The 12,107-nt window shown below is 35.9% G+C and overlaps 1 protein-coding gene across 2 annotated transcripts in view; it reads left to right on the top strand.

Moving 5' to 3' along the window:
* Positions 1-12,107, top strand: part of LOC132391359 (mitogen-activated protein kinase kinase kinase kinase 4) — a 268,779-nt gene that overhangs the window by 237,000 nt on the left and 19,672 nt on the right. The window contains exons 21-25 of one of the 2 annotated variants that reach the window (XM_059964431.1): positions 283-406; positions 1,286-1,456; positions 7,532-7,649; positions 10,543-10,713; positions 11,093-11,236. In XM_059964431.1, coding sequence (XP_059820414.1) covers positions 283-406; positions 1,286-1,456; positions 7,532-7,649; positions 10,543-10,713; positions 11,093-11,236 — 728 coding nt within the window. The remainder of the gene's footprint in view (positions 1-282; positions 407-1,285; positions 1,457-7,531; positions 7,650-10,542; positions 10,714-11,092; positions 11,237-12,107) is intronic. The other variant, XM_059964432.1, reaches the window with a different exon arrangement.

Raw genomic sequence — 12,107 nt, 5'->3', positions numbered from 1 at the left:
ATTTTAAGAACCAGGATCCCAAGTATTTTCCTTTCCAGCAAACTTTTCAGCAACCTTCTGCCTTGAAAGATTTGTGTTGAACATATTCCCGATCCTTAAACCCTGTTTTTCTTAAAAGATAGATATACAAGTGAAATATCAAAGAGTGGTTTGCAGCATATCGTATCTTTGGAATTATGATAACCAAACAAGTTATACTTTATGCCTTCTCCATAATTTAAATGCACTTCCAACTCTTGGCCACTATTACATACAGTATACATGTGGACTTTTATTTATTAGGTCGTCAAAACTGAGCAATGGAGAAACTGAATCAGTGAATACAATGATAGTTCGTGATGATCTGGAGCTGTTGACTGAAACTTCTGTTACTCCCTCTAAAGATGGCACTTTAATTGTTCGGCAGGTAATGTATCTGGCAGAAAGTTCTGTCTCTTGCCCATAAGCTCTCATTTGCCCATTTGTGTTTTTTTTCCTGCTTTTTAAACATTAGTAACTAGTAAGCAAATTAATTTTAATTCTTCAGGCAGTTTTTTTTTGTTTTTTTAAGGGCATTTTGATCTCTTTGCTGCAGTTTTCTTGCATGCATTGCAAATGTCCATCATAACAGTAAATACCCTGAGTTTAGATGGACAGGAAGTGACTGCAGTTGAAAATCTTAGAATGCATATGTTTATTCCCTAGCCGGACATAATCTTAAGGTGTTTTAAAATGAAACTAACACGTCTATAAGCCTCCATTAATGTGTTTCCATTCTAACGTCAATTTTTTAAAAAAAAGTTCACATTTGCAGCTGTCAGCAGTTAAATAGCTTTTTACCACCATTGAACTACTTTGGCCTTTCATAAAAGTGGTAACATTTAGTGAGAGGCATGTTGATACTCCATAAATGATATACATTAATTGTTGCAGGCAGTTTATATTATGGTATTGAGCACCCTACAGAATAAACTTAGAAAATTTGTCACTTGCCGTGCATATTATAATGACCTCAAATTGCATCCAAAGTGAAAGGACTGGGAATCTTTTCAGTGTGCATTTTTTTTAAAAAGTTGATGGCACTGTTTGTAGTTAGTGTATTTTCTGCCTGGAGTAAAGTGAAGTATTGATCTGTTGAAATGATTTTGTCAAATTTTACCACTTTTGTTTGTTTGTTAGGAATTGTGCTGAGATAAAAACCTGCACAATCCAACTTTGCTACATTAACTCTTCTGCCAATTAACTGTTAGGGTGATAGGCGTGAAGCATCTCTTCAGCAAGACAAGTATGCCTGTTTTTTCTACAGAACGCAGGTGACTTAAAGCGTGCCAGCCACCATGAGAGTAATGGCTTTGCAGCCCGCATTCACCTCTTGCCAGATCTCATACAGCAAAGCCATTCCTCCACCTCCCCAACCAGCCAGCAGTCTCCTATCATGTCCCCTCAGCTGCCCCAGGACGAGCTTACTACTAATGAGGTATGTTTGACACCATAGTTGGCTGCTGTTCCGTACCACTCCTGTAAATTAGTTAGCCACAACAACATTGCAGTCAATTTCCAGTGTTTTTCCTCTCTGAGTTAAGCTGCATAACAATTCTAGGCCACTATTGTAGAGAATGCTAAATCCTATTAACTAATTAGAATTTTTTAATTCCCAAACTTGCCAGTTAATATTATAAAGTTTGATCTACTAAAACAAATTGCAATAGAATAGTCTGTCACTATTCCTTAAACAGATAATTTGTTTCTTAGTTAAGAGTATAGATTGAGTTTTTGGTCAAAGCTCTGTATTCAACTAAAAAAAATCTCAGTACTTTTTTTAAGGAAGGACCTGAGCAGAAAAAATTACCCATATACCCGTTCTGCAGTTATACTGCCTCAGTAATTTGCAGAGCTGTTCCAAAAAAAAATCCAGCTGCAGATTATCAAATAACCAGTGGGAATGGAGATCACAAATTCTTAAAGAAATTGAAAGTAGTATAATGACATCAGATATAACAGGTACGCAAATCTAGTTGTTAGTCAAAGGAAATTGTTAACACTTTTAGCAGCAAAGTGACAGATTGGATACAGTAAATCATTCAACTGTATTCTGACTTTGTGTCTTTGAAATCCCTCCTATTTTGTTATATTCTATATTTGTGCTCAATATTATTTGCAGTATTTGAGAATATCACAATAGGAGGTAGTGAGTCATTCATGATCAAACTGACTGAAATGAAAGTATCAAACCCTTAGAACGTGCAAGCATGTTTGTTTTTAAAAGGAATACCAGTTTAGCGGCTAAAATCAGCTCATGTAATTATCTGTTGCACCCCAGGTCTCCCTTCCCCTCCTTTCCTCCTCTTGCTCTCAGCTGTGATCCGAGGAGCAAATAGATTTGCACTTTATTTCTCCTCTTCCATTCCACAGGTCCACCATCAGCACACTAAACTCCACCCATTTCCTCCTTGCATCGTCTCTCTTGGCCCAGTAACCCTCTCAAAGTGTGAGCACCTATAGCACTAAGTGAATTCTTTGGCAAAATTCAATGGAATGTTCTGCATGTAGTGGGAAATCCTGCTTAAAGAGATTTTAAATTATTATTAGTTATTTATTTATGGAAACTTAAATTTCTGACTTCTTGTATTTCAATGCTAAATCACTTTAATTTATAACTTGGTCCTTGTGTCCTTCTCAATTTCTGAAATACCTACATGCAGTAACATGAACAATTGTTACTCATGGTCAAGAACTTTTAAGTTTGTGTCCAGTCACCTGAAATCCTTTGTTCCTTTATAGTTCATGATATATTGTCATCAAGAAGATATTTTACATTTGTCTTTCTTGGTTGCAAAGTGAGTGATATCATAATTTAACAAGCAAAATTCATCTCCCCTCCATTTAATCCATGCACGTCCTTTGTAAAATGGTATTTCTGTTTAGACCACTCACTTGTCTTCTGATACTTTTTATCCATGTCACTGGTGTATTTGGTGAAAATCTCACCCCAAGGAGAAATCTCCAAACGCCTTGCTCTTCAAAGATCATTCTGTTTAATGCATGTTCTGTTTCTGCTACCCCCAAGCATTTCACAAGGTTTCCTCCAGTCTATGTTCTCAGATTTTCTGTTCATACAGTTTTTGCTTCAGTGTTGTGTGAAGTTTAGCCTGATTTGACCTGACTTTTAAAAGTGGATTTAAAGATTGAACCGGTGATTAGGCTTTAATTTGGAATGCCAAACTGATTGATAAGTAGTAATTATTGTAAAAATAAAAAGCTGCAGATGCTGAAAATCGGGTGTTAACTTCCACTTTGTCAGTACTGGTCCAAAGCTTTTACTTATGAAATATTAAAATTTGTTTGCACCTCTTGCATTTATTGCCACCTGCCATTCCCATCTCAATTTCCTCATGTTCAAAACGTTTTAAATCATAACATTTGGTGCTGGTGGGGAAAAATAATCTTTGTCCCACTCTACTAAACAATTGTGGACCACCAAATGAGTTAATGTAAGAGTGTAGGATGTTGAATGCCTATTGGGTTTATTTTTAAAAAGAGAAATCATTCTTTTTTTGCTCAGAAAATTTGGCAAGTGTGATCAGCTATTCCATACTCCATTTTAATCATGTTGATGTAACCATCCTAACATTTATAAACATTAAACTGGCAAGTTTTGTTTTCTTTGTCAAAGTATCACTGTCATTTCCTATAATTTTACTAACATTCCATCTCATGTTTAACCAGCCTTTATACTTGGTGCTTTTGCAAGTAGTTGTGTGTTTGGGGTGAAATGAGCAATATTAACCCTTTGATCACTGCAGTCACATTTCTCCATTACAATCAAGTATGCACAGAATTTAATTTCCCCAGCAAATTTTGTGAATTATTTGGCTTGGTAGACTTAACCGAAATTCTACTTCAAATGATACATTCAAGACTAAGCTGAAATACGGTGCAAAGAGGCTCATGTGAAGCATGAATACAGGCAGACCTGTTAGACTGTGGTCTGTTTCTGTGTTGCACATTCTAATTCACTATCGACTAAGTTTGTAGTGTTTTTAAAAATGTTATACTTTTTGTTGTATGTATTGGAAGTGTAATTATTTTCAGAGGACTTACAGTATTCAGAGGGTTAAGTAGAAAAAGACAAGTTCTGAAAATACACTAAAATAAACTTGTGCATAGAATGGAATTTTAGCCTGCTGTTGATAACTGTTGAAATTGTATAATTGTTCATGCAAATATTATCTCTATCTATCTATCTATCTATCTATTTATTTATTTTCTGTCTCAAGTACAACATTGCATCACTGCTGCCAGCTTCAGTCTGGTATTATACATTTTCCCCAGTCTGTCCACCCCCCCAACCCCATGCCAGCACTAGCATACTCTAGTGCTGCAATTCCTTGCACCTCCTCACTCAAGTTAGCTCCTTTCTCTCCCTCACTGCTCTTTCCCCAACTTATTGATCGGCTCTTCCTATAAGCACACTGTTTCTCCTAACATGGTAGACTCTGTAGACTCCATTCCTTGGCTCACTCTCTTTCAAGGCTTCTTCTTTCCCCATGCTCTCCTTTTTATTACTCTTTAATTTCCCCCTCTTTTCTGTGAAACCTTGCTCCTCCATTCATTGATATTCTACACATCCAAGGTTTTGATGTTTATGGGACATGATTGTGTTGTACAGTTTTGGAAAGAATAGTTAATATAAGAATCAATTATTATTTGAGAGATTTCATGCAATTGCATGTCCCCTGTATTAATTGAATGACTGATATTCTATGCAACTGAAGTACAGTAAGTTAATTGAAATTTTGTGACTTTCCTTTAAGCACAAACTCTTAACTGAATTAGGTTGTTTTAATTGTGTTCATAGCAAATAGTTCATTAACAGCCAAACAGTTAAAATGGTTGCTGTAATACTTATCTGATGATCAATCACATTACTGATTATTGCAACATCACAATTTATTAATCTTGAAGAGTAGCTGGTATTGACAAGGGTTTTTAAACACTTCCTGCTGTATGATTCAGAACATTTCAGGGATCATAATACTTCAAGAACATACCTCATCTGAGTTCCATAATACTGAACTGTTTAAATTCCAATAGAATATTTTTGCCAAGGAAAGCCAGCACATTTCAATACTGAAATACATTGACAAATCAGTTGGTAAAATAGGATGGATTTAATCATATTATGCAATCTCTTCAAAAGGCATTTATTCAAATGTTTAATTGCATTGCAGTGTTGTTAAAGATACCATTGCAAATTCAGTGTTTAACAGTAGTAACTTTTAAAGGATAAATTTAGAACATTTTGAATTAATGTTTTTACTCTTCAGTTCACTGTACTGTGATCAACCATATACAATCTGTAGAAAATTAAAACAAAATCAAACGTGGAATAGTTAGCACTGGTAACATAGGAGGCATTCTTCATTATAAGATAGACTTTTCTTATTTCCTTCGATGCATAATATCCACCAGTATACTTTTCCAAAGAAAAGTTGATTTAAGCTATATTTTAATCTACAAAAATTCTAATATTGCTGTCATATTTATAGATGACACATGTAAATGTGTAATCTGAATTGTCTTGTATCATATTTCTAATCATGCCTAATTATACTTACAAATTCAGTTGTACCAAATCATAATTTGCATGGAAGCAGTAATCTTGTTAATCAAGCAGTGGTCCACATTTAATACCATCTCATGAACATTTGAGCGTAAACCAGCTGTAATTGTTCACCGTATCAGGTTAATACAATATAACTTGTATGTCCCCTTTTACTGAACTGAAAGACGGTGCTTGTGTACAACCTCTAGTGTAAAATGCTAACTAACTTGTAAGACCTTTCAAGGCTAACTTCATTAGGCTTTTAAAATTACTTCTATACAAAACAACACACACACGCTGGTGGATAGCTTATTAGTAACTTCCATACAAATTAAGAGCTCATTAATTTGACCATTTTGCTTGGCGTAATATAAAAAAATCTCTTGTACAATCCACCCAAAATACCTGTATGTACAGGTAAGTGATCATCAGCATTTAATTTTTGAAATGTAAAAGCTGTTTAAGAAAATCTCATATCCATAGAACTTCTATCCTGCTTGAAAGAATTATCTGTAAGAAAAGGCAATATTGTATCATACAAGGTAATTAGAAATTCATACATTACTGACCAAATTTACTCAACAAACTATATTTTGACCCAGATCATCCATGGAGTAGTCAGCTGTTGAATTTCACCATTTGTATTCCCTTTCTTGGTGAATTCCAAGAATGCACTCTTCCTCGCAGGTGTAGCACAGGTTTATAGACATGCTTCACCTCTGAAGTTACTCCGAGACTGCAAGGATTCTGACTGTAATGGCTTTTAATGAGAATGTAACATACAGAACATAAGAAAAAGGTGCAGATATCGGACATCTGGCCCATTGACACAATCATTCCTGATCTGGCAATTCACAAATATTTCATCTTAAGTCCAGATCAGCCATTCAATAAAATAATGGCTGACCCAGACTCAAGATTGAAGGTTTGTGGATTCCTCTGTCAATTGTGGATTTCCAGTAACACAAAAAAGCTTATACTAACACAATAAAATGTTAAAATATTAAACCATTTAAAATGAAACCTTTCAAAATTTAGGAATTGTATATTTAAATCAATTAATTTACATTAAAGAAAAAGGAAATCTATCTGTACTTTGGTTTGCAGCTACTATTTTCACTTCCATTTCAACAGCGCTCCCACCTCCGTACTTGTGTACATTGAAGAAGCCCTCATGCTGGGAAATCTGGGGGTGTTTGGTGCTCTGTAGAGTCCAGAATAGACAGTTTTCAAAAAGGAAACCCAGCTTATCATTAACATGCACATCATTAAAATGGGCAATTATAGAAGATAATAAAATAGGGAACCAGGAACCCATTTTTGAAAGATCTCCTTTACCTGGGCAGCAGGAGTATCTGTGCAGATGAAAGGCCTGGTAATCTACTTCTATGTCTTGCCATGAAAACCCTGTGGACGTCTACACTATCCATAGGGTCGCCATGAGCTGACGGTGACTTGACGCCACTCAACAACAATAACCATCTTTACATAGACTGTTAAGTTTAATTTGCCTTAAATTATTGGACAGGGATCTGCTAGGACATTTCATTTTATCATTAATTATTTTGGCTGGGTTATTTGACAATTTTTCCTGCAACTTTTTTATTAGCTTTATTACATGCTTGGCAACCACATCGACATCTAGATCCCTTTTAAATATATTAAGATGAGTGCTTTATCAATATTTTTAAGCACTGTGGATGAGTTCGCTTTTAAGGTATTCTGCAGGTATTAACGAAAACTGTTAAACTCAAGTAGTTCCAGGAAAAGTTTTTTTATGAAAACAATTGATTAATATAAACACAGTATATTTTAAATTACAATAGTAAATATACAGTAGGTTTTGAAATTTTATATAGATATATTTCTAGATGCATTCTGTATTAATTTTTTAATTTTAATTTGTTAAAAATTTTAATTGCTTCTAATTGAATGTTCTTATTCTAGACCCAGTCGGCAGGAAACACACTTCAGAAACACAAGTCTTCCTCATCATTTACACCATTCATAGATCCCAGGTTATTGCAAATATCCCCATCTAGTGGGACCACTATATCTTCTATGGGTAAGTAGGAAATTATAGTACTGATATCGCAATGGAAATATTATTGAATAGAAGCATAATTTTTTATAGAATGATAATTGTAGTTTGTCTTGATAATCAAACTTTATGATATATTTTGCCTTGGAATAAAGTGACTGGACACTTTAATAAGGTTAATGAAGAGTGGAATTAGAAGTAGAATATCTTTTAGTTTGCCCTAGCAGAATTGGCCTGTTTACGGGTTGGATTACAATAGCTTGATGCTTTCTTCAAACAACGTTTTCAGTGGCCAACATTTTCGTGCAATATTTAGATGGCTTGCGTCAAAGATGTACCAGCAAGTAGCACATTAGTAAATCAAACCACATGCAATTTATTTGTTACAGTGAATTTTCTGATGAAAAATTTATTCTTCTTTGAAGAATCAGTGCTGATTAATGAACCTGTATGTCTGTCAGATGCTAAATGATTTAATCCTATTTTACAAATTCCAGTAGTTTATCAATACAAGAAAGCCTGACCATAATTTGTCATTTTTCCATTTCATCACAAGGCAAATATGTTTAGTGTAGCAGCAAGACTTTTTCTCCTTATTATTTCATTATCAACTAATTTTTCATAGCTCCTTTGTTTTTAGAATCCTAAAAAAGGTAGAATATGTCAAGTGTACTATATTAAGTTGTTACAGCTTCAGTAAATAGAATATGTCTGAATCTTGAAACAGCTCATCTGCAGAACTTCCTGGGCAACCTGTGAAGTAGTATCCCTTAAGGGAAGACAATTAGATTTGATTATTTCAAATACACGTGATTGGAATACTATTAGTGATTAATTCTATTTTCTGGAGCAAGACAGGTCAATATAAATTCGGGGTTCCCGAAGTTTTCCTCCAGTTGTGTTTCTATCTTTGAGGGCAACGGGATTAATGCAGAAAAGTAGTGTTGATGTAAAGGATTAGTCATCATTCTGAATGGTGAAGCAGCCACAAAGGGCTGAATGGCCAAGTTGCACTTCAATTTTAGATTCATCTATTAAAATTATTTAAAAAACTTCAAGTAATTAAAATAATTATAACATGAACACAAGTAAAACATTATATTTGTTATAGACCAAAAGATCTTACTATCCATCTGATCTAAGCCCTTTATGATTTTATAAACTGCTGTAAGATCACCCCTCATTTTCTTACCTCCAAGGAATAAAGACCTAGTTTGGCCCACCTGTCCCAAAAATGCAGGCCTCTTAAATGTTTTCTGCTCTTCTTTCCCATGATAGTGTGACAAAAACTGCAACGTAATGTCCCAACTCCCATACTCCCCGCCTTACTGATGAAGGCCAGTATGCTCAATGCCTTTTCACCACTCTAGTACTTGTGACCCTCATTCAACCAGCTATGCACATGTATCCCTCTGTTCCATTACACTCCTTAATTGCCTACCATTACTAGTGCACGTCATAGGCTGGTTTGACTTTCCAAAATACATGTTCGTATCAGCATCTGTTGGCCATTCTTCAGCCCACTTCCCTAACTGATCAGGATGATGCTGTAATGTAAGATAACCTTCCTCGCTGTCAACCACATCTTCTAATTTCATGTCATCCATAACCTTACTGATTAAGTCTTGTGCACTTGCATCCAAATCATTTGTATAAAATATGTGTAACAAGAGCCCCAACGCTGACACCTTTGGCACACTGCTAGTCACTGACCTCCATTCCAAGAAACCAGCTTCACCATTTGATGATGGTCCTTAGTGGAGGGTGCTACGTTCCTGAGGCACCATCTCTTGAGAATGTCCTTGCTGGTGGGGAAAGTTGTGTCCGTGATGGATCTGGCTGAGTCTTCTGCCTCTTGAAATCATGTGCATTGGAGCATCCAAACTGGTATGTAATGCACCCAGTCAGAATACTCTCCACTGTACATTTATGCAAGCCTTTGATGATGTACCAAATCTCCTCAAACTCTTGACGAAGTGTAGGCACTGGCATGCCACCTTCATAATCATATCGATGCGTTGAGTCCAGCATAAATCCTTCAAGGTATTGACAGCCATGATTTTGAAGATTCTAACCCTTTCCACTGCTGACCCTTCAATTTATGAAGTCCACAATCAATTCCTTGGTCTTGTTGATGTCAAGTATGGCATTGTGACACCACTCAACCACCTGAACTATCTCATTCCTATATATGACCTCATGAGATTTTACTTGGCAGTATTTTTTCAGTAGTTTCAAAGATGGGGATGTTAGTTTTATGCTGGCCCTCCCTGGCATAAAGGTGAGTGACCCAATGTGAAGTGCATCTGGATGCATCTCACTGCACTGCAGTGATATGCTTGATCCAGTTATTAGTCCAGTGGTGGAGCAGATGCCCCGTCAGGGTGGCTTCTGACTTGCAGCTTAGTTTGGAACTCTGAGACATTTTAAAACCAAGCCACTCATAGTCCAGGGTGTTCTTTGGAAAAGCAAATAAGCATGATTCAGCCTGTTATTCAATCATTTAAAAAACAGAACTTCCATGAGTCAAGAGCCTGGTCATTTTCTGTTCCACGATGCAACATTAAAATCTGGCTCAAATCAATGAGGTGAAGATGCAGTTACAGACAAGATACAAGTGGGGGCTCCCTTACTCTAAGAAATACAAGCCTAAGAACTGCTTTGAACCAATGCAAAAACAAATGTTTGAAAGTTTTGAGAGGATTCCTAAATCAAAGCTACTTATGGTGTGTTTGAATGCTTATCTGTTTGCATTATTGGTTTGGTGACATAGAGGATATGTGAAAGGGCTATCTGCAGAATTAAGTTGTGCTTAGCTTTAGATCTGGGTTTGCCATAGTTATGTAAGAATTTGGGGTGGGGAGGCAGAAATGTGCATTGAATCTGTTGCAAACTGGTTTTTAAACTTGTTTTCTAGTTGTTTTTTCAAATGACCAGATTAGACCAGAATCGATGAGGCAGGATCCAAGTCGAAAAGGCTCAGTTGTCAATGTAAATCCAACCAACATAAGGCCACAGAGTGATACGCCTGAAATCCGCAAGTACAAAAAGCGATTCAACTCAGAGATTCTTTGTGCTGCCTTATGGGGCAAGTTATTTTCATTGTTCTACATACTTTGTACTTTAAATGTAACTGAGATTTGTGAGTGCAATTAAAGCCTGCATTGTTATTTTTTGCTTAGTAATTTAAATAGTATATCACAATATACTGCAGAAGTTTAGATTTTGTATCAGTGTGAAGACATTGTGGAATAATGTGTGGGAGAATGGAATTATTGAGAGCTGACATTGACTTGATAGTCCAAGTGGCTGCTGTCTGTATCATAAAACTATCAATGTGTGAGAAATTCGGGTGGTCTCACTCTGAAATGGAATAGTCTGAATTCGATTATATACCAACTTTAGTTTTAATGTAATTAAACCCTGTGAAAGGAACAGAATGTTTATGTTTTTGGTTCCTTTTTCAGGTGTGAATTTATTAGTGGGTACCGAGAGTGGGCTAATGCTGCTGGACAGAAGTGGTCAAGGGAAAGTGTACCCTCTAATCAGTCGTAGGCGCTTTCAGCAGATGGATGTGCTTGAGGGCTTGAATGTGCTGGTAACAATATCAGGTAAGTATTCTTTGACATCCATCAATATCAAACTTGAGTTTTTTCTTGTTTTATGGTAAGCCTTTGCTACATATACGCTATCATCTCATGTAAAAATGGAGCCTTTTCACTGTTTTATATAAAGGTGTTACTAGTTTTTATCTGCCTTATGTTTCTGACAATCCACTAATGACTGAAATTATACTGATCAAGGTGCAAGAGAACAATGCTCATGGAAGAGCATGGAGTCACTGAAAGAGTCAGCTGTGTTTCTTTCTTTAGTTATGCATGTGTATACTCCACACATAACTAAAGAATGAAATTTAGTTGCTGTCTAGATTTGCTGTCACATTTCTCAACACAAATTCCAGCCCTCATTGTGCTAGATCATTTGGGTAATTCCACAGCAATTCTGCAGTCTCTAGTCAAACCACATGTACTATGTCTATGGACGCTGCTGCCAGAGAAATAATTTGGGAACATTCCTGAACATTGATTTTAGATTATAATAATTCTGCTATATCTTCCAAATGGACCTTGTTTAAGAACCATGAAGAACTTTCGATCTTTTTCACGTTATGCACATTTTCAATATTTCTAATGTTTTTTTTTGAAAAATGTCATAGCATGATATTTTGGTTAACAATAGATAGGTATACTTCATTGATACCAAAGAAAATCAGTGTCACAGTAGCATTACAACTGTACAGATATACAAATATTAGAAGATAAGGAAGAAAGAATAAGAAATGTTACCTCAAATAGTATAACAGGAGGTGGGGGAGGGGGGATCATCACTTCCCTGGATATAGGGTTGAGTCATTATGGAGCCTAATGGCCAAGGGTAAGAATGGCTAATTCTGGGTATTCACTATTCTCTGTGTAAAGAAGT

Source organism: Hypanus sabinus, chromosome 3 (genome assembly GCF_030144855.1).
Source record: "Hypanus sabinus isolate sHypSab1 chromosome 3, sHypSab1.hap1, whole genome shotgun sequence".
Taxonomy (NCBI): domain Eukaryota; kingdom Metazoa; phylum Chordata; class Chondrichthyes; order Myliobatiformes; family Dasyatidae; genus Hypanus; species Hypanus sabinus.
Note: the sequence above shows the minus strand (reverse complement) of the source record. Positions and strands in the feature narration are given on the sequence as shown.